The sequence below is a fragment of the Mytilus trossulus genome, chromosome 3 (assembly GCF_036588685.1).
Source record: "Mytilus trossulus isolate FHL-02 chromosome 3, PNRI_Mtr1.1.1.hap1, whole genome shotgun sequence".
Taxonomy (NCBI): domain Eukaryota; kingdom Metazoa; phylum Mollusca; class Bivalvia; order Mytilida; family Mytilidae; genus Mytilus; species Mytilus trossulus.
Genome location: NC_086375.1, coordinates 22062145 through 22085429, shown reverse-complemented (window position 1 = coordinate 22085429; position 23285 = coordinate 22062145). Strand labels below are relative to the sequence as shown.

Genomic DNA, 23285 nt, shown 5'->3' with positions numbered 1-23285 from the left:
CAGTGCAAAATTAGCATTAAAGAAAGCGCACGCCTAACTCAATAACAAAGGGTATTTTTAGCTTATAATGCATCTTTTGGACGTTTATCATTAGGGATATACAATCACTGATAAAAAGCGTTTTGAAGACATCACAGATGACAATTTTCCATTGCTAACCAACAACACAAACAAGAGTTAGTATATTTTTCATGAATTTAGACAAAATTAAAAAAAAAGAATACCCTTTTCACTTTCAACAGCATTCAATATTGGTATATGGAAATGTTTGTCTGAAAAAAAAGAGTTTTTAATGATAAAATCGATGTTCAGCGGGCACCTTTCCTATGTTGTTTTGATCTATAGTTTCCGTCTAAATCGTCTTAATCGATTGTGTGTGGTTTTATTTGTTATTAATATGTTATCTGTTTTTCTTCAATGTTGTTATATTTCGTTTTCCATTAAAATCAACAGCTGAATTTTCATATATTATATATGACTGACCAAAAAAGTGACATCATTCAAGGGAGTGGAAATGGGTCCAATCGTCACCTAGTCCATTTAGGGTGGGTCTTTTCACCACCGAACACCACCGCACACCACCGAACACCGTCGAACACCTCAAAACCACCAACTACTAGGAAAAACTATGATCTTATACAATATAACGATAAAATAAATTAAATTACTTATAATTAAACAATTTTTCGATTTTTATGGGCATCATTTTTATGTTAAAATCGAAAATCAATATGAGGAAAAACGTCTCCGGATTCATCACTTTCCGGATTCATCACTTTCCGGATTACATTGTGTGTGTTATAAAATTCAAATATATTCATTATTTATAGTAATCAGTTCAAGTATCATGGATCTCTGTTCATTGGTTAGATTTTGATATGTTTCTCTTTTATTATTGGTACAACTAAAGAGTTAGAAGAAGAAAAATTGGGAAAAAGTATATTTGAGGTGTCCATGAGGGTCAGAGGAGTTCAAAAAGTGGGGGTGTTATAAGACTCTTCCTTTCTGTTTTCTGTAGATATTTGGACTTTTAATCTTTTGAATTATTGATTTGATAACTTGAATATTATATTTAATTCACATTGATAACGATAAAAGACAAAATAATGAACTTTTGGGGTGTGCGGTGGTGTTCGGTGGTGAAAAGACCTACCGGTCCATTTATTACCTATAGCAAAAGGGAAATAGGCACCTATTTTATGGCTGCTCCTATATTTTTGTAAGTTGTGGGCAAGGATTTGTATGGGACTGTACAAGTCTAAATAATTACATGTATGACATCTTGAAAGGGGTCGAAATGGAGGTACATTTTATGTACTTTCATGACGAATAACGATAAAAAATCTTGTAAAATTATTAATTTTGGTGCATGATGATTAAATGTGTGCTTTCTTTATTGCATCAAGATGTTAAAAAAATCTTTTGATTTTGATAAATATTCACTTAAAATATTTTCAAACATCATGGTAACAATGATTAAACCTTTGACGAATAATTGGAAATATTTGAGCATTACATTAAAACAAAAAACGTTTTAAACTTTACTTTTGATATGAATTTGATGTTTGGATGTAAACTGTTAAATTGACAGTACATCATTTAAAGTGTTCATATCAGCGTGCTCATATCTGCCTTAGACTCTTTATTTGTGCAAACTGACATTATCAAAAATTTTAGTTTCGTTTTTAATCACATTTTTCTAACCGGATGTTGACTTGACAATTGTAAAACTTGGACCATTTTATACGATGTCCGGTACTGAAAATAGTTCACCTGTCACTTGAACAGGTAGATTTCAGCTGTCCAACTACTAATTAGCCTTGATTAAAATTAAAAAGTATTGAAGTAGGGGTTGTTTTGATAGTAATTAATCATTATGTCACTTTAATGACCGGAAATGTGTTGATGTTAAAGGCAAAAGGTTGGATCAAAAAGATCGTGAATTATGTTAAAAACTAAAAAGTATATGACCATTTCATGCTTTGCCCAGCCAGACTTTTATCGGACATTATATAAATGTCCGGAATATATGACCGTTTTGGAAGCCTTGCGCTAAAGGTATTTGTAAGGACCGTAAACGACCATTTGACACCTGATGTAAAAGGGCACCTACCCTTATGAAAGGCTGTTTTTATCTGTGGCCCCTTTCAAGACTCCTTAAGCTGAAGCCACTTTAATCTGGACTTGGGAGATTTTGGTTGTGTCATTTTTTTTTATTTTAAACTCTGCAGAAGTGAAACCATTATGAAACAGAGGTAGCTATAGATCATTAATGCACATCCAAAATGAAATGGATAATTTGTCCCGGGACAGGTGCTTACAACAAATATTTCTACACCCCGCTGATATTTTAAGGAACAATTTTTAACCGGATTTTTGTGATAAAAATGTCTGTTATTGATTTGGGGATGTACAGCTGGCGGGCGGGCGTCAATCAAATGTTGTCCGTGCATTAACTCATGAACCGTTCAACCAAAGCTTTTTAAATTTTAATATGTTGTTACTGACAACTAAAGGAAGGTCAAGTTCAATAATGGCGATTTGGACTTTTACCGTTCTGGTTCTTGAAAGATTGAAAAATGGAGTTTCCAGTCGTGTCCGTGCATTTACGCATGAACTGTTCGACCAAAGCTTCCCAAATTTTAATATGTTGTTACTGATGACAAAATGGAGGTCAAGTTCAATAATGACAGTTCTGACTTTTACCGTTCAGGAGTTATGGAATATGGTTCTTGAAAGATTGAAAAATGGTGTTTCCAGTCGTGTACGTGCATTTTTTCATGAACCATTCAACCAAAGCTTTTGAAATTTTTTTATGTTGTTACTGATGACAAAACATAGGTCAAGTTGAAGAATGACAATTTTGACTTCTACTGTTCAGGAGTTATGGTTTTTAAAGATAGTAAAATGGCGTTTCCATTCACGTTGTTGCATTTACTCATGAACCATTCAATTTACGCTTTTCAAATTTTAATATGTTGATATTGATGACAAAATGGAGGTGCAATTTGATATTGACGATTTTCACTTTCACCGCCATTCATCAGTAATGGTTCTTGTGAAATTGCCAGGACACAAATAAATGTTAATAAATCCGGTTTGCTGTCGTTGTGACAGCCTCTTGTATTTTTTTTCTAAAGTGAGCTTTGTTATATGTAAATACTTCTTTTCTTTCAATTGTATTTATTTTAAAAATTCAAAAGAAAAGCCAACTCGCTTTTAAAAATAGATCAGAACATTTTTAAACATGTTTTGGCAAGTACAATGTACATTTACAAATGCACATCTATATGAAAAATGAACTTGAAATGAAATAAAAGTGACAAGTGATGCTTGTATGTTGCAATCTTATTTTTCGATGTCCGATATTTCAGTTTATTATGTTTTTATGCAATCAAGTTTGTGTGAAATTCTAAAAGTTCTGTTTTTTATTCTCAGTGCGTGATGTAGTACGCAATGACGGCTCAGTCATTGGTCTTTATCACAGAGTAGACCATGAGGGATATAAAGGCTCAGTGAAGTTTATTGGCAGTTTACCTGATACAACTGGTAAGAATTTTTATCGGTAATTCGTATATTTTCCCCTTTGATCTTACTGCCTAATATTTTCGAGTATCAACGTACTGACTGTATCACTGAAAATATTAGGCAATACATTGTGTGACGTCATAATTACCGATAAACAGAATAATAGGTAGTTTCATTTTTAATACTGACTATAGCATGTGGAATTTCTTACCTAGTCCTAACGGGCTCGTCTAGATATTCCACATGATATAGTCAGTATCAAAAACGAAACTACCTATTATTCTATACATATGAGAATGGACTGATAGAATTAACAGTATGAATACAGGGAGACATCAGGAGGTCCAAATATATTTAGTTTCAAAACATAACTAGTAAGACAAATCTTTTTTTTGTACATGTACATTGAATGTCAAATCAGTTTTGATTGGATATTATAATTTTGGGGTCAGAATATATATGATAGAACAGCACACAAAACATATAGAAAATTTAGTTTTCTTACTAATGTCAAATGATTAAACCTTGCACTTGTTTGCAGTATCTGATTAAACTTTACACTCATTTGCAGTTGAAATAAACGTATTGAATTTTGAAATCATAGCCTTTTGCATACAAATCTTATATTTTATTATTTATATGACTTCCTGTTTCCATCTCATTGATTTGCCATAAAATTCAATGTGATAATAGAATAATTCATTGATATCAGCAAATGTACTATCCAATATTGTATATATTATGTATCTGCATTGCTGTATTGGTGACCTATAATTACTGCTGTTAGAACTTGCAATTTCCTTTGAGCCAAGCTACATGCCAATAATGTGCAATGTAAAGCAGTGTTCATATTTAGAAAATATAATTATTGCTATATATTGATTATTCTTAACAGGTTCATGGTATGGTGTAGAGTGGGACGATCCATCTCGCGGAAAACATGACGGTAGTTACAAAGGGAAACAATATTTTCACACCAGGTAAGCTATTTTTGCACACAGTCCTTATATTAAAACTGTATTCCTGAGTTTCATAATCTTTTTGATTTACACAAAAAAATACAAAATGATATCTAAATGATCAATTAGAAAGTTGTCATTCACAGATCAATTGGAGCAAAATTTACAGCAATCCAAATTTCCAATATTTATTGTCATTTAACCAATTTCCAAATAAGCATTTATGTGAAATGTGAAAGTTAATTTACTATATATTTTAAAACTTCTTTACAATGTACAATTCAATCCATATTCTTTTTTTGATATTTGCCTTTTTTTTTCTCATACAGTTTAGTAGAAAAGTGAATTTTCTAAATAAATATTACAGCATCATTTTTATCATTGACAATTACAGTAGTAGTACTGGTGGTTCTTTCATCAGACCTAAGAAAGTTGACGGAGGTTACAGTTGTTTCTTAGCCATTAATGATAGATACGGCAAGACCAATGAAGCACATGCTGGGGTCATTATAGAGGACTTGTTTGTTGTTGATGGACATAAGAAGCAAACAAAAGTGGAAATGGTTGGAGCTGAAAAAGTCAACAAAAAGCAAAGGTATTTATTTTATATGCCTGGGAATAACCTATATTATACAACAGTAAGAACAAAAAGCAATCTCAAACAAAGTCCATATGACACAGTCTCTCATTAAACCAGTACATGTATTAGGCAAAAAATCTCATGCACTAGACAATAGTTGTATGTAATAAACTAATACAAAATAACATTCTCATGTAACGAAAGAAAATATATAGCAGTTCCATATAATAACCAATATCAACATGTAATGGTAAAAAAAATAACTAACTTTAGATAATAGTCTCCTGTAATTATATAATGATATAAAATAGCCAAGCAAATGTATATCCGGGATTGACCAGGAAGAACACTTTTATTGCTGCCTTGCATTTTAGCTTGGTAAATCAGAGAATGCAAATTCTTGTTTATGAGAAGAGAGATACATATTAATACTAAGCAACAATAGTTGCTAACGAAAGGTAGTCAGGTAAATGAACTTTTCAAGTATATGTTGTAAAATGGAATCCAGAATCCTGCAATATCAACAGTGTGAAACAAAGTGAAACTAGTTTTACAGACCTAATTATATGTGCTCTGCCAAGTGCCAAATATGTACTTGATACTTATCATTCAAGGTATAACTGTTTACTTTGAAATTTAACTTCACTGAAACTGAGTATTTGATGAACGTGAAACATGCAATTGTTGTCTTACCTCAACCAAGTCATTTGTTTCACTGTAATCTTCTTGTACTTGCAGTCAGCTTGATCAGCTCCAGGAAGTTGTATTACGTGGTATGTCTGTATATGGGGTAGGACCACATGGCAGCGAGCTACTACAGCATACTCCTAATATAGAGGAGTTAGATATATCAGCAACACTAGTATCATCTTGGTTATGTGTGTCACAGATAACTGAATGTCTTCCTAAGCTGAAATCACTTAATGTTAGGTAAGTGTTTGTTATAAGACTGGAAGAAAAACGAAGCTTACAAAAAATAACTTTGAGAATAAAAATGGTAAGAGATGTTATAAAAAAGAAGATGTTGTATGATTGCCAATGAGACAACTCTTCACAAGAGATCTAATGACACAGAAATCAACATCTATATGTCACCATACAGCATTCAACACAGAGTAAAGCCCATACCGCATAGTTAGCTATAAAAGGCAGAAAGGACAAATGTATAATAACTGAAATTAGAAATTTAATGGCATAATTGATGGTCACAAAATAAATGAAAAGAAGACATGTTTAAACAAAAAAAAGTATATAGAGTCTTGCAACAACCATGGTTTGTATTGACGCTTTCATCAAAAACACAGTTTAGTATTAAGTTAAGCGATTAGTCAATATGTGGTAAACTGATGTTCTAATCAAGTAATATTAATGACATCCTGAAAAAAACAAATATTTATCGTTATCTTTGTAGTTTTAGAGTCTATCAGGTCCACCAAATTATTGATGAATAGTTTTTTATGGTTCCTTTTTTCAAATTTGGTAAAAGGACCACGGTGTGCCACTTAGTAAACCTACATTTCTAGTACATTTTTACATATTATATTGAAAATGTTTATCAATCAATATTTTTATTTCAGTGACAATGTACTACCAATTATACCTGGAGCAGATGAGGATATGCCATGCTTTAGTACAGTAGAAATCCTATATATCAACAGAATGCACTATACTTGGAAACAGGTACATTTGTACTTACTTAGCACATATAGATTTAAAAGAATCTTTGCAAGAAATGGACATTTTGTGGAATCAATATATGTGAAAGGGGTTGGGGTAGGACAATAATTGTGAGCAAAACTTGGAGAAAACAAGTATTTCTCCTGTTGATCAACTTCCTTTCTCAATATCATTTACTGATAATTTGCATGTTATTTCATAATAAAGAAAAAAGTAAACGAGAATTGGTTGAGTTCTAATGGTCATAATTTTACATTTTGTAATCCTTCTTTTCAGATTTTACAGACTTGTAAGATGTTTCCAGCACTGAAGCAGTTACACTGTTGCTTCAATTCTGTGGAAAAGTTATGTCTTCCAAGTTCTCTGGAACAACTTACACTGCTCAATCTAGAGTCGAATAAAGTGCCATCCTGGGACAATGTACTACAACTAGCTGGCTTATCTAGGTAAATGGTCCAACTTTAATTCCTGTATGGTCCACAATGGAACAAGTTATGTTTGATAGTTTGTGTCCCATTGGTTTTAGAAAATAGAATGATCATTAAACTTTCTATACTGACCAAAGGCTTGTGCTGAATAGTGGAGTGCACTTTTATATAGTTATTGTCAAGTCTACAATTTTTATTTAGTTTGATAAAATAAAACTTTCTTCGTTAATTTCACATGAACTATACATGTCATTAATCTCACTTATATACTGCTGTACTTCCATCTATTTATCTCTGTTAACATTCATGAAATTATGCATTTTGCATGTAAACAAAGTTAGATCCATGTATAGCTTACAGTTAGTTTATTCACCTAATAGCAATGGATATCTTTTACAAATATTTGAATCTTTTTTTTTTCTTTTTTTCTCAACAGGTTGGAGACATTGATACTTAATGACAACAAAATAGAAAATATTTATTTCCCTGATGTACCTCCAGGAGATACTACCAGTTGTTTCCCTAGTTTGAAGTCTCTCTCAGTTAATTACAACAAAATATCAGAGGTTTGTAATCAACATTTCACAAGTTATGTCCCTTAGTCAAAGTCATTTTAGAAGATTGATTATGAAATTTTTGTTAAGCATATTTGAAAGGATTAAAAAATATGATAAAGATGATTTAAAGGTAATGCATAATTGAGATAAAAGGAAAGTTTGGGGTAATAAAAGACTGTCCTAAGTATTTGGATTACATAATTATGTGAGCAAAAGCTCACTTTCTTTCTCATTGTTGTAGGCTATAATTTCCTACTTCCACTTCATTTGAAATTTAGTGCATAGCTGTCTCATTGGACATCATATCTTATCTCCTTATTTTCATACGAGGTATTACTTTAGTATCAAAAGATTGTCATGAAGATTTTTAATTATTTTCAGTGGAAAAGCATAAATGAACTGAATAAATTACAACAGCTAGAAGAAATAAGAATTGTACACAATCCTATAATGGACCTAGCTACACCAGAAACAGTTAGACAGATGCTAGTGGCAAAGATATCTACCCTGAAAATGTGCAATAGAACTGAGGTAAAGCATCCTTTGTGTTGCAGTTTGATTATATAAGTGATACTGTAGAATCTGTCATTTTCATGGATGCCCAAATTTTGGGGATTTCCTGGGTACAGTTAAACCACAAAGTTAAATGTTAAAAAAAGTAAAAATTGTCTATATGGTTGAAGGCAGGCTATATCAAAACCTCAAAATCAGATATCCAGGATACCTGTAATATATTTTTTCTATCCACAAAAATTGGTATCAACTAAAATAAATGAATCCACAGTCATTAGATGATGATGAGTAAACAAAATCTTAGATGTTAGTTCACAGATAAATTCTATCAAAAATGAAAATTTAGAATCACCATATCCACACCACACTATTTATTTTAATTGATTGAACTAAATTAATGAATATATATCCAATCCCTTCTTGTCCTTGTCATTGGCTGTTTAAGTGAAAACAATGCAATATACTACAGTTCTAGTGTTCACATTTATTGCAGGTATTTGAAGATGAGAGAAAAGGTGCTGAAATAGACTACCTGAAAAGATTTGGTCCACACTGGTTAAAGGCAGGTGGTCACCAGGACCAAGATAAAGACCAAACAAGTGCAGAATTCCTTCAAGAACATCCACGCTTCAAGTATTTCCTGAAAAGTATGGTTATATTTCAACCCAATCTCATTAAATAGAAATGATTGGGTGGCCTCGTGTATTAATTCATGACACAAAATCTGTTCACACATTAAACAAACCCAAAGTAAAGGAAGTTTTTTCTTGTTTTTCATCTCAATCACAGCATTGCATTCAAAACAGAGTGAAAAATCACATCTCAATGCAATTTCATCACAGCACCTCTTTTAGAAAAAGTGTTTATTAGATTTCCATTTGGTAATCAAATATGTTTGGTGGTTATGAAAATGTTTTAAGGTATTGAATTTATGAAGAAAAACAAATATATTTTAACAAGCACTCATTGTATGATTTCATGGAAAAGATAGATATTGGTTACTATTGTAAATTAAATTTTTCAGAGTATGGTGCTCCAGAAACTTCAGAAATGGAACAGAAATCAAAAACCCTGAAAGACAACCTCATTTGTATCCTCTTTAGTTATAAATGTGGATTTCTTATGAATATTATTTTGATTAAGACTTAGTATGAAGTCATGAATACTGGTACTAATATTTAACTGGTGTGGTTTCATGGTAGTTTGTTTGCATCAAGTGAAAGTGGTTTGAGTTTGACCATAGATCAGAAAAAAATTTAAAATATAAAAATTTTATATGACATCTTTAGGCAATCAATTTTATTATCAACAAAATATCTTTTTTCTGTCACTATGTGACATTTTTTTTTTACATTTGAAAATTTAAAATAAGAAGGATAAAAAAGAGGATAACATGAGAAATGAGTTTCATGATAAAAAATAATGGGGAAAATTCAAATATAATAGACTAAAAAATCATGAATATTATATTCTTCCTTTTTAGCTCACCTGGCCCAAAGGGCCAAGTGAGCTTTTCTCATCACTTGGCGTCAGTCGTCCGTCGTCGTCGTCGTCGTCCGTCATCGTTAACTTTTACAAAAATCTTCTCCTCTGAAACTACTGGGCCAAATCAAACCAAACTTGGCCACAATCATCATTTGGGTATCTAGTTTAAAAAATGTGTGGCGTGACCCGGTCAACCAACCAAGATGGCCGCCACGGCTAAAAATAGAACATAGGGGTAAAATGCAGTTTTTGGCTTATAACTCAAAAACCAAAGCATTTAGAGCAAATCTGACATGGGGGTAAAAATGTTTATCAGGTCAAGATCTATCTGCCCTGAAATTTTCAGATGAATCGGTCAATCGGTTGTTGGGTTGCTGCCCCTGAATTGGTAATTTTGAAGAAATTTTGCTGTTTTTGGTTATTATCTTGAATATTATTATAGTTAGAGATAAACTGTAAACAGCAATAATGTTCAGCAAAGTAAGATCTACAAATAAGTCAACATGACCAAAATGGTCAGTTGACCCGTTTAGGAGTTATTGCCCTTTATAGTCAATTTTTAACCATTTTTCGTTAATTAAAGTAATCTTTTACAAAAATCTTCTCCTCTGAAACTACTTGGCCAAATTAATCCAAACTTGGCCACAATCATCTTTGGGGTATCTAGTTTAAAAAATGTGTGGCGTGACCTGGTCAACCAACCAAGATGGCCGCCACGGCTAAAAATAGAACAAAGGGGTAAAATGCAGTTTTTGGCTTATAACTCAAAAACCAAAGCATTTTGAGGAAATCTGACATGGATAAAAATGTTTATCAGGTCAAGATCTATCTGCCCTAAAATTTTCAGATGAATCGGTCAATCGGTTGTTGGGTTGCTGCCCCTGAATTGGTAATTTTGAGGAAATTTTGCTGTTTTTGGTTATTATCTTGAATATTATTATAGATAGAGATAAACTGTAAACAGCAATAATGTTCAGCAAAGTAAGATCTACAAATAAGTCAACATGACCAAAATGGTCAGTTGACCTGTTTAGGAGTTATTGCCCTTTATAGTCAATTTTTAACCATTTTTCGTAAATTAAAGTAATCTTTTACAAAAATCTTCTCCTCTGAAACTACTAGGCCAAATTAATCCAAACTTGGCCACAATCATCTTTGGGGTATCTAGTTTAAAAAATGTGTGGTGTGACCTGGTCAACCAACCAAGATGGCCGCCACCGCTAAAAATAGAACATAGGGGTAAAATGCAGTTTTTGGCTTATAACTCAAAAACCAAAGCATTTTGAGGAAATCTGACATGGGATATAAATGTTTATCAGGTCAAGAACTATCTGCCCTGAAATTTTCAGATGAATCGGTCAATCGGTTGTTGGGTTGCTGCCCCTGAATTGGTAATTTTGAGGAAATTTTGCTGTTTTTGGTTATTATCTTGAATATTATTATAGATAGAGATAAATTGTAAACAGCAATAATGTTCAGCAAAGTAAGATCTACAAATAAGTCAACATGACCAAAATGGTCAGTTTACCCCTTTAGGAGTTATTGCCCTTTATAGTCAATCTTTAACCATTTTTCATAAATCTAAGTAATCTTTTACAAAATCTCCACTGAAACTACTAGGCCACAATCATCTTTGGGGTATCTAGTTTGAAAAATGTGTCCGATGACCTGGCCATTCAACCAAGATGGCCGCCACGGCTAAAAATAGAACATAGGGGTAAAATGCAGTTTTTTGCTTATAACTATGAAACCAAAGCATCTAGAGCAAATCTGACAAGAAGTTAAATTGTTAATCAAGTCAATATCTATCTGCCCTGAATTTTTCAGATGAATTGGACAACTGGTTGTTGGGTTGCTGCCCTCCAATTGGTAATTTTTAAAGAAATTTTGCCGTTTTTGGTTATCTTGAATACTATTATAGATAGCGATAAACTGTAAACAGCAATAATGTTCAGCAAAGTAAGATCTACAAATAAGTCAACATGACCTAAATGGTCAATTGACCCCTTAAGGAGTTATTGCCCTTTATAGTCAATTTTTAACAATTTTCATTAATTTGGTAAATTTATGTAAATTTTTACCAAATATAGTTCTCTGTTACTAATGGGCAAAGTTCATGATAGATATAATTGTAAGAAGCAAAATCGTTCAGTAAAGTAAGAACTTCAAACACATCACCATCACCAAAATACAATTTTGTCATGAATCCATTTGTGTCCTTTGTTTAATATGCACATAGACCAAGGTGAGCGACACAGGCTCTTTAGAGCCTCTAGTTTACTTTGTATACAGAACATGCTTGAGTTTATTTTATCCTTAACACTCAACAGCTGTCAAAATAAGAAATCCTGACCAACCTGACCAAAGAATAATAACCAAAAAGTTACCAGGTACTTATCTTCTGTTACTAGTCTATAGTGTTTGGAGGTACATGCATTTTATTTGAATGAGAGTTTTATTACAAATTTTGGTAAGGATAGTAGAATAAGCTTTCTTTTGATTTTGACATTTGAAATTTTTTTTCATGTATTCTTAGGAAAAGGTAATTGAGTAATCACACTGTAAGTGTTGCATATTTATAAATACATGGAATTGAAAAGAAAAAGTATTAGAGATTTTAAAGTCATAAGAAACCTCAAATTTAAAAAAAATATCCATATGTTTTTTATAACTAAATGGATAGTTTTCATTATACAACTTATGTACATATACTTTTTTCTGAGGAAAATTCTTTAATTTGTCCACATTTAGAAGAAGTTTACTTATTTTTAATTGCTTGCTTCCAGGAAGCAATTCGCTGAAATATTTTCCGTATGCATAGTGACCCGAGTGTAACCCTCCTTGTAAAAATCTAGTAACCACAATATGCATGGATCTGTCATTAAAATAAACAAATATCTGATTATACATGTTAAACACGTGCTCAATACCCATGGTTTTTGTGATTTGTTTACTATAAGGTGACAATCGGTAAAACTCGGCTATAAAAAAGTCATTTAATGAGCATCCATATTTGTTAAATCATAACAAACAGAGAGAAAAAAAAATTGACGATTATATGATATATTTGCAAAAATAATGATAAAATCGTGCACAGAGGACTATGTTTATGATGTATACATGCATTGGTTCAAGAATTGGACAAACATTTTTCACCACTCACTCATTTCATATGACTTTAAACAGATTTTTTTTTCTTCTGTTTTCTCCCTCTAAAAATGTCAATGAACAATAAACAATAAGAACAAACGATACTAAAAAAGAGCTAATTAAACCAAGCATCATATTCTGTCAAGGCAATGTTAAATTTGATTTCTTTTATGATTACAGTTACCATGGTGATACAGAAGGTAAAAACCTTAATACAGAGGTTGTACAAAGTTGGTGCTGATGAAGTTACATTGTCATATATTAGCAAAAAGGTAGGGGCAAATAAATGACAGCTACATATTTTCGTGTTTTAAGTTCACACCAGAATCTGCAATGAAAACTAAATCAAGTGGTACTGACATGAGACCATCAAAGCTCTGCTTTAACCACCAAAGCTTAAAAAGAATTTAGAAAACATCAATTTACAACCAAAAACATCCAACAAAGAGAATCCTAATATGACCCAGGAACATCAACATATGGTGCTCCAATAAACGATAAAAAATAATTGGATGGGATACATGTTTTGGGTGAAAGGGTATTTGTGTGTGTGCAAAAATATGTTACTATTACAAATAACTTTCATCAAAGGAGAAGTTGTTAATAATCAGATTCCTCAATGATTTTTTATTTTTTTTGTAAACTTTTGATACTTAGTACAAAATATATTGCATCATTAATTTAGTCAAATATTTTCATTTAACATTGATTAATTTTATATTTTAGATGCCTGACCAAGAAATTCCTTTCGACAATGATCTGAGACAAATATCTTTTTATTCGGTGGAAAATGATGATGAAATCCTAGTCAGATGGTGAATCCACAATCCTACAACAATTTATTAGCCCCTCATATATTTTCATACATTTGACTTGTGCTATTGAAAATAGTCTTCAAATTATGAACATTTTCATTCATAGCTAGAAATTGCTAAAATAGAATTTCAAAATGAATTATATTAATTTGTATGATTGCATAACTGAATAATCTGTAAGTTAATTATTTAGATATGGGGATAATGTACTGAGGATAATAACACACCATGTATGAAACACTTGTCACACAAGACAAGTGCTGTTATTGCTGTTTTCATTTTAATAATAAAAAGAAGTCTCAAGGCATCCAACACATGCAGAAAACAGCAAGTGCGAGATGTTCCTTAGTGTTGATATATCAGGTGAAACTACATTTTCAAAATATATTTCTGTTCCTATTTTTTACGTAAACCGAATAACTTTTGAATGATGAATTAAAATACACCGTACTACTTTGTCAAATGAAAAAAAAGTTGCCAATGCTTGTTTGTATTTTTTATTTGAAAACCATCAATTATACGTAAAATATATAGAAAAAACTTATCTGTTATCAAGTTTAAATGTAAACCGATGATGAAGATTGTCAAATAATTATATCTATGTAATTGAAGAATGCATAATGCATTTATAATGGATGATTCATTGAATTTTAACATTTTATTTGTCTTCCATTTTACAAAAAAAGCACCTTATAATTGTTTTTATAGTTTTTCCCTAAAAGTCCTTGATCATTCAAAAACTGAAAATTATGCATTTGATCAGTATGCACAATGATTCTGATTTTCTATGATAAATCTCAATTTACTTTGAATCGTGCAACTGTTGCAATCATACTAATATTATTACTGTGTGCTTGATTGAAAATCTGGTAATGGGATGTTTCTAATTTACAACTATTTTAAAACTAAACCAATGTAATTATTCAAAAATATAAAGAGAGTGCAAGAAATTCCTGTTTTTTTAATTCACACTTTTATTTTATACGTTTGATGTTGTAGTCAACTATTGCAGGGTTTTATGAATGGCTTCTGGATTAAATAAGTATGAATTCCATCAAATTCTAGGTATTTAAGTTCATTCATTCATTATTTTAATGCTAGAAATAAAGAAATAAGAATGGTGTTTTACATAGAAATGTTGTTAGCACCATGGAAATATTTATCACAATTGAACTTAATGTTATTTTATTGTTAAGTTATTTGTACTGCTATAAAGCATAAAGAATTTTACCTTCTTAACTATTGTGTTGTTATAATTTTGCCATTATAGATTTTGTCTTCTAACCATTTGGTAAGACTCTTTAAAATATCTGCATACCCTCCATCATATGGGCTTTTAATCAAAAAGTCCTTCTTGCATAGGCTGATCTGGGGCCCCTTATGTGGGAAAAATTTTGTTGGCTATACCAGTGGATCAGGTTGGTTTATTTTGGACCAGATTTTGTATTTTAAGAATAATTGCTGTTTGATAGATTGTCTCCTCGACACATTCCCCAATGCCATTCCCAGGTTAATGTCAAGTTTGGTGTCCATTCTATTTATCAATACAGTCCTCATTTTCATGCATTTCAAAGGATAAAAAAACTACATTGAGCAAAGCAATATTGCCAAAATAACAGAAACAGAGGGACAAGGTAATTGCAGTATACCACAATTATGTGAGTTTTGGTGTCATAAAAGTATGAAATGGTGTAAATAAGATGATTAACTGTATTTTTAAGTAAAATACATTTGTATAGACTTCAGGAGCCTGTAATTCAGTGGTAACCGTTATTGACTTTGATGTTACATATTTGTTTTTCATTCATTTTTTTGTGTACATAAATTAGGCTGTTAGTTTTCTTGTTTGAATTGTTTTTACATTTGTCATTTCAGGGCCTTTTATAGATGACTATGCGGTAAGGGCTTTGCTCATTGTTGAAGACTGTACAGTGACCTATAGTTGTTAATTTCTGCGTCATTTTATCTCTTGTGGAGAGTTCTCACATTTGTAATTTTACCACATCTTTTTTATATTCAGAGTGTCCTGTCTTGAGATCAACAGAACCAATTGATAATGAATTGATTGTCATATGGTTTATGTTCTTTGAATAACAAAAGTTGACACCCTAATATGTCTTGCCAGTTATATGTTCATTATAAAGGGAAGTAGGCTTGTAACTGATAATTGTGAATTCATTTTATTTTTGTTGGTACCAATTTTGTGTATTAGGGAAAATTGACATCTTTGTTGTTGGTTTCTGGTTCACCTTTCACAATTCTCCATCTAAATCCTCAAAAATTAGAACTCCACCATTAAAGATGAATGTACAGCAATCGAATTTGATAAGATGTACATGTTCATGTTCACATACAATATTTTTTCTACCCATCATATTTATCTTCTGAGCAAACTTTAATGATGCCATTGATGGTCATATTTCATATGTAAGCTAAACATGTAAACATCTAATTAAACCAGCAATAAGATGCAAAAGCAGCAAAACCTTTCATACCTATCAACTGATAAACACACTTCATCCTTGAAACTAAATGATGACCACAGGGTTGGGAAATTGAAGGAAAGGCAAAATTACTAAGACTAACATATATTCCTCACTATTAATCCATATACCAAATATTGTTGAGCTGTAGTATATATTACGGATGAACAGACCAAATACTAAAAACTTAAGGATTACCAGTGGAGCATGACATTAGGTCAAGGCCATACAACATATGAAGATGGATCATAAAATTAATCCACATACCAAATTTTGTTGAACTACATGTATCAGTATATTTGTCTAGAACAAATCTCATCCAGAAAAGGTAAGGATCATGACATTGATTTCAAGGCCTTATGATGCACATTTACTTCTCACAACCAATCAACATTCTATCCCTAAATATTGGTGCTGTAGAATATACAAGTATGTACAGGGAACAATATCAAAGAAAATATCCCCGGTTCTATTAATAACACAATGTGTATTTTATTTTTTATTCAAAAGAATGTAATGTCATAAAGTATGGCACACATATATTATGCAGGACAAAAAAAACATTATGTAAATACTATTTATATTGAACACACAACATAAGATAAATTGACATAACATGTACATCAAGGAAGACATAAAAATATTGCATTTCTCACACTAAATATCCAAAAGGAAAAAAACAAACAACAAATAAATTGAATAAAAATAATGAGATCTAACGGAAACTTACAAAAACTTGCTATGATTTTGGGCAGAAATCAAGTACAAAAATGGTAAGTATGGAATGTGAAAGGAATGAATACATTTGGTGGACCTAGGATGTGTAATGGTTTTTGTGTAGTTGGGTTGCCGTCTCACTGTTGTATATCCCACATCTTATTTCATAAATCATTCACACATACAAATCTTGTGTAATGTTCTATAACATGCAATATGACCCATTGGGTGATTTATGATAGGATATTAGTATGTATATTACATGTACGGGTAATAGGTTTTTTTCTTCCAACATTAGTCTTTCAACTTTTTGAACTATAGAACCTTCAATTTTAATGGCAATATATTTGAAAGACAACTGGTTTTTTTTCTAGTTCAAAACAAGTATAAAATGTAATCCATGGCATTATAAAATAATTTGGTATTTGAATGGAAATTCTATGCTGAAGTTTAATATATATTTTGGGATAAATCCTACAACCAGACCGTAAAATAATCTCAATTTCAACATTTAATTTAGCTGATATTTGTTCTAAAAAAATACATGCAATTTTTGTATGTTGTATGTTGGATGTTGGATGTTGTGAAATTCATCTATTAAAAAAAAGGTGCATCAGGTTCATGTATCAAAAGAACTAAAAACCAGTTTCATTTGGACCAAATGTATTAAGATCAGACACTGACCCACATGTCCCATGGGAATGGTATTTGATCGAATTGAGATTTTAAATTTCTCTTCTTAATATCTAAAGACATTTCAAATCTTAATGAATTTGATCTAGCCTTAGAGATAACATCTTGGTGTTGACTTGGAGGTAACACAGTTGTTTCCCCTGGATCATCTTTGACGTTATAAACTAAAGGATCTTCAAGTATATAACCGCTGCAATCATTTGATATATTTTGAGAAACAAAGTATATTTTGTAATCTCCCACTGTAGCTGCCGAGACATCTCCAGTATCACAGTAATGGAGTAATACTTTGTGGATTTCATCAGACTTTTTATTTGGATTTTTAAATAATGGTTTTAAATCTTTACCATCAAAATGTCTCATATGTGTTCTTTGAATTTTGTTTGGTTGTCCAATTAGATGCTGAATTGTTGGGAAGATATCCATCACAGATGTGACCACAGCAGTTTCTTGGTTAGGTTCAATGAAATTTGGCCAGCTAACAATAGCTGGTACTCTTATGCCTCCTTCTCTCAGAGAACCTTTTTCACCCTGTAGTTTCATGTCCTTACTTGAATGTTTTAAATGAGAATTTGTATACGGGTGTGTTAAAACAGGACCACTGTCTGAGAGGAAGAATATAACAGTATTGTTTTCCAATCCTTGTTCCTGAAGAGTATTCATCATCTCACCAACACTCCAATCTAATTCCAAAATAGAGTCATAATATTTATTAATCCCAGACTTGCCAAGGAAATTTTTGGAAGCAAATGCAGGATGTCCTGGCTGATGATAAGGTATAATTAATAAAAACGGAGGTCTTTTCCTAAATTTTAGGTAATGTTGTGCTTTTTCTGTTATCTGACTAGTCAGTGTAGTATCAATATAAAAATCTTCTTTCACCATCTGGTTGTCGAATACCTTGCATGTTATACTGTTTAATGGAAGCATCCAGCAATATATCCTAAAAATACCAATACCTATAAACACCACAGATATCAGAAGAATGAGTAATTTGATACTTATGAAAGAAAGCATCTTGGATGAGATTATCAAAATCAAAAATGTTACAATAAGGGGTCCTAGTTCTGCTAAAACAAACCAGAAATAGTCAGAGTCTGCAAAAAAATCCTCAGCATCACTGCTACATGAAGGACTATGTCCCATCACAGTGCCAAAAAATCCTCCAAATCCTTGATTAGTAGGCAGTGACCAGGACCATGAACCAAGACCCCATCGTCCAAATAAGAAAGGTACATGTCCTTTCATTTCATAATATTTGGCCATGTGCATTTCACTGAGTGGGATACCTCCAGATTGTGCAACACTCCAAAAACTTGACCAGCCAAAATTTCCTTTCACAAGTCCCATTCTCATTGGCTGTCGTCCTGAAAAAAAATATTAACTCAATCAACATTTAAGGAGCTTGTATCATTCACACAAAGTTATATGCAAATAAAATAAACTTAATCTGAATACCAATATAGCATAGAATTATTTAAACAAAAAAATAAAATTGTGCTCTAAGATAAAAATCTATGTTCTACAGGCATGGTCATTATTTGTTTAGTTCTAGTTCATTACACGCAAAAAAAATCTATATTTGTTAATGTTGCCACATTTACTTTTTATCTTTTACATAAAAAAAATTGCAGATGTGGAAAGCCATGTATGTGAACTGATCAAATTAATCTCATCTTTGAAATCTTACTACATTGAAAGTACCGGTATACTGTGAACATTTCTCTAAATTTGTGTGGATGTCAAATACAGGTGAAATAAGTGTATTGTTTGGTAGTTACTTGGAAATTGCAACTGATTTTTATTTCTTTGGATATTTAATGTTCATGATGTTCGGGGTGGGTTTTTTTATTCTTGAAAAAGGTTTCATAAACCAGGAAATTTCATAAAAATCATTTAAACAAAATTTGTACTACAATGTATTAAAATTATTCTGAATGTGGAAAAAAAAATATTGGAATCAATAATGACAATTATTACAATGTGGACTCTAAATACATTTAATACAATTTCATTTGTCAAGGTTTATCATATGATCATCATATGAGCATTTTCCTTAACTTTAAAATAGAATATGTGTTATAAAAAGAAAATATTTCAAAATATATTTTAACAATTGTCAATAAACTATTTGTGACTTTTTGTCCTATCAAATTTGTGACTTTTTGTCCTGTGACTTTCTGTCCGTTTCCCCAAATTAATTGTAGTTATAAAAACCAGAACATGTAATGTCATGAACACTTTGGACATCAAAAAGATTCATTTGTAATGTTAATAAAATAAGTTACTCTTTTAAAACAACATTAATAGCAGAAAGATCATGGCACTCTTGTTTTTATTTTAGACCATACTTTACTGGTTGACCGAGATTTATAGAGTTATTCTATACTAATAGAGTATAGAAAGTCCCTGATTTATATATATAAATGAATGAAACTCTAGTATTCCTGCACTGTAGTTTACATATTTACCTGTGTATATAGCTGCTAAGCTTCCAGCCTCTGAAGGCATCGAATACATTCTGGTCAATTTCAGGCCATTCTTGGCAAGTTTGTCAATATTTGGGGTTTGTATTAGCTCATTTCCAAAGCAGCTCAAATCTGAGTATCCGAGATCATCAGCTATAAATATTATTACGTTCTTAGCTTTTTCATCTGAGCAGTGGCCTAATTCTGAGATACAGGCGATGCAAGACAAAATAGTCAAAATGTATAAAGTTGTTGACATATTTCCTAAGGGAAAAAATAAACAGCTCATACACTCTGGTGAGGATGAGATTAAATTCCGTGTAAGATAATATAATGAAATGTATGTAATATCTTTTAGTAAGTACTAAAAGAGAGCCGTGGTGTAGTGGTTAGGGCATCGGACTACTAACTCAAAGGTTCCTGGTTCGATTCCCGTATGGGATGAAAATTTCAGGAACTCAATTTTCGGCTCTCCCTTGACACCATTTGCGAGTATGGTCTTGAGGAAACGATGATAGTCCGTCGGAAGGGGACGATAAATGGCTGACCAGTGTTAAGAGAGAGCCATATCTCTTGCACGTTAAAGACACCCTTGTAGATTTCGAAAAAGAGTAGGCTAATGCCGCTACAAGGCAGCACTCGCACCCGCAAAGTGGAGAGGGATTAATATAAGTTGCAAAACTTGTTTCCCAATCCACTCTAAATAAATATGTTTAAACTAAGTACTAAGTTTACCTTTAAGAGCGTAGTGAAGCGATTGATTTAATTTCGCCAAGGAATTGTTAGACAATATCACTTCCATTATTTCAAGGAGAAACTATTTTAGGTTTCCTATTCTACTATAATACTAAAGTCATGGGAGGAACAAGAAGTATTAGTTAAGATAAAAAATTGTTTTAGCTTGTACGGAATTATAAACGGCAAACGTGAAAACAGAGCAACAAAAAAGGCACTGTAGAAAAAAGTCACACATTGCCGAAAAAGTCACACATTGTAGAAAAAGTCACACATTGTAGGAAAAAGTCACACATTGTAGAAAAAAGTAACACATTGTAGAAAAAGTCACGAGTATAACATTTTTTCCGTCAATATTTAAAACTTCGTGTTTTATTTACACGAATTGAATAATGAATAGAAATAATTTTTAAAAAAATCATTCATATTTTTTTTTACAATTATTATTTTTAGGTTTAAATTGTTACATGTTTCATTCAAAGCTTCACAAGACAATTTTTTCAGATTAAGTTATAATTGTTTTTTGTTGATTTAAGTCTAAAAAGTCTCACTTTAATACACTGGTTAATACCTGTATACCTTATTAACAATATTGTTTATCATTTATGAACTATTTACGACCTAATTACACACTAGTTTATTAATTAGATGTGATAATTAGTGCTAAAGAAGCCATAAAATTGTCTACAGGTAAATTATCCTTTGAAGTTCAGGTAGATGGGCATCCTTGTAATAAACAAGGTACAATTAAGTCCTAGCTACTGTATACACAGAGTTTGACAGCGTCCCGGCAGCTTGTTGGGGAGGAGCAACAATAAGGTATAAAAAATTGTCGCTGATTTCGTCGTATATCATTTATCGCTTATCCACGAAACCGATAAGAGCTCAAGAATTAGACTGGTCTTCGAAAATAATGGACAACTTTAAGACACCTTGTAACAGATACAGTCAAACTCCTCTTTTAGATTATGGTATGTTTTTGGTTTCATTTAGTGCCTATCGTAACTATGACTTTCTCATATATACATCAAATAACCCTCAACATTAACTGAGGTTTTAACCTTATGAAGTCACTACAAAAATGTCATAATTATACTATATCCAATGTAAACCATTCTGACTGAACATAAGCATGTGCTGTTGTTTTTAACAAATATGAATTAACCAATACGATCCTTATGTGAGGCTCTGCAGTAAATTTTTTAACTTTTAAAAAAAATTTGAATAAATGCATTTTGAAATAACAGCTGTTTTCAGTTACAATTACAAAATCAGAGACATATATGCATGTACCAAGTTTACGTCAGTAAACTAAACATTTATTTTTTGTTGTTGGTTAAGCACAATGCATCAAGTAAATCCACTTTTCAATTAATTTCGTATCAGTGATGAATAACTTTCAGCATCTTATAGTGTTAAGAATATAAACTGCATGATATCGACTCAATCTTTTATTATAGGAGTCTCAGACTCAATAAATAAATATAACGTGTCGGAGTATATCAGGATACAAAATGCATGTTTTTAGAACTATGTGGTACACCGAAGATAAAACATAATAATTATTCTAGTTACTTCAGGGACATACTTATTGTTAGTATTCTATTTTCAGTTTATTTATAATGTTTAACATTGCAATAATCTTGGTTTTTTTTATTTTTAGACTACTTAGATGAGATATTCAAAGACCTACAAGATGTTCCATCATGTCAAATAACAGATGACCATACAGAACAAATGACACCCTCACTGTATGACGAATTGTTTTGCCCATCGACAATAAAGAAACAACCAGCTACTCCACAACTCGATGTAAATCTTCTTGATGAATTTGTTTTACAAGAACTGGACTTCATTTCTACAGAACTGTCTTTTTACAACAATAACAGACGGGGTCAGAAGGTCAAAAAAAGATTATTTAGCTGTAGTAGTGATGACGAACCTACGCCAAAGAAACTATGTATAGTGAACCTATCCGATAGCTATTCAGAGGATGATTCTGAGTTCACATGGTCATCAATTGACCGGAGTTAAGACATCGTTTTACATCATTTGTTAGATATTATCTTGTTAATGTTTTTATAAAACACTTTATACATACATAACGCATAGTGCTAAATAAACTACTGTTATATATAATATTTGTTTCGTTTTGATTTTGCTAATTTGTTCATTGATTTCCAGTTTACCATTTTTAACACATTTCTTTTTTTTGGGGTGATTTTCAACAAATTATATTGCAAGGCCATCGTGTAAATCTGACCTAAACTTTTTGGTTAATTTATGTAATAATTAGGAGATGTGGTATGATTGCCAATGAGACAGCTATTTACCTAAGATAAAAAAAAAATGGATGCACAAGCAAATATAAGCAAACTTTGTTCGGTGGTTGTTATTTGTTGATGAGGTTCAAAACGGCGCTGCAGAAAGCTCGACATTAGAATAGTGAACCGTTAGCCTACTTTTAATTGGCTTAAATCAATATTTCTGAAGGTAA

The 23285-nt window shown here is 31.6% G+C and overlaps 3 protein-coding genes across 3 annotated transcripts; 2 read left to right on the top strand and 1 right to left on the bottom strand.

The window, feature by feature from the left end:
• Positions 1 to 56: 56 nt before the first annotated feature.
• Positions 57 to 14931, top strand: LOC134710470 (tubulin-specific chaperone E-like). Its single transcript, XM_063570834.1, has 14 exons — positions 57 to 176; positions 3439 to 3549; positions 4424 to 4508; positions 4882 to 5082; positions 5806 to 5997; positions 6645 to 6747; positions 7021 to 7190; positions 7609 to 7738; positions 8111 to 8260; positions 8736 to 8889; positions 9267 to 9332; positions 12058 to 12117; positions 13058 to 13149; positions 13604 to 14931. Coding segments are annotated over exons 1-14 (1608 nt in total). The 5' UTR covers positions 57 to 175; the 3' UTR covers positions 13697 to 14931.
• A 1773-nt stretch (positions 14932 to 16704) lies between these two features.
• On the bottom strand, positions 16705 to 20336 carry LOC134710468 (steryl-sulfatase-like). Its single transcript, XM_063570831.1, has 2 exons — positions 20057 to 20336; positions 16705 to 18952 (listed from the first exon to the last, which is right to left on the bottom strand). The coding sequence occupies exons 1-2, from the start codon at positions 20310 to 20312 to the stop codon at positions 17565 to 17567; spliced, it is 1644 nt and encodes a 547-aa protein (XP_063426901.1). The 5' UTR covers positions 20313 to 20336; the 3' UTR covers positions 16705 to 17564.
• A 1325-nt stretch (positions 20337 to 21661) lies between these two features.
• Positions 21662 to 22877, top strand: LOC134709278 (uncharacterized). The gene is made up of 2 exons (XM_063569446.1): positions 21662 to 21759; positions 22452 to 22877. Exons 1-2 carry the CDS (start codon positions 21702 to 21704, stop codon positions 22820 to 22822), a joined length of 429 nt encoding a protein of 142 aa, XP_063425516.1. The 5' UTR covers positions 21662 to 21701; the 3' UTR covers positions 22823 to 22877.
• The last annotated feature ends 408 nt before the right edge of the window (positions 22878 to 23285 follow it).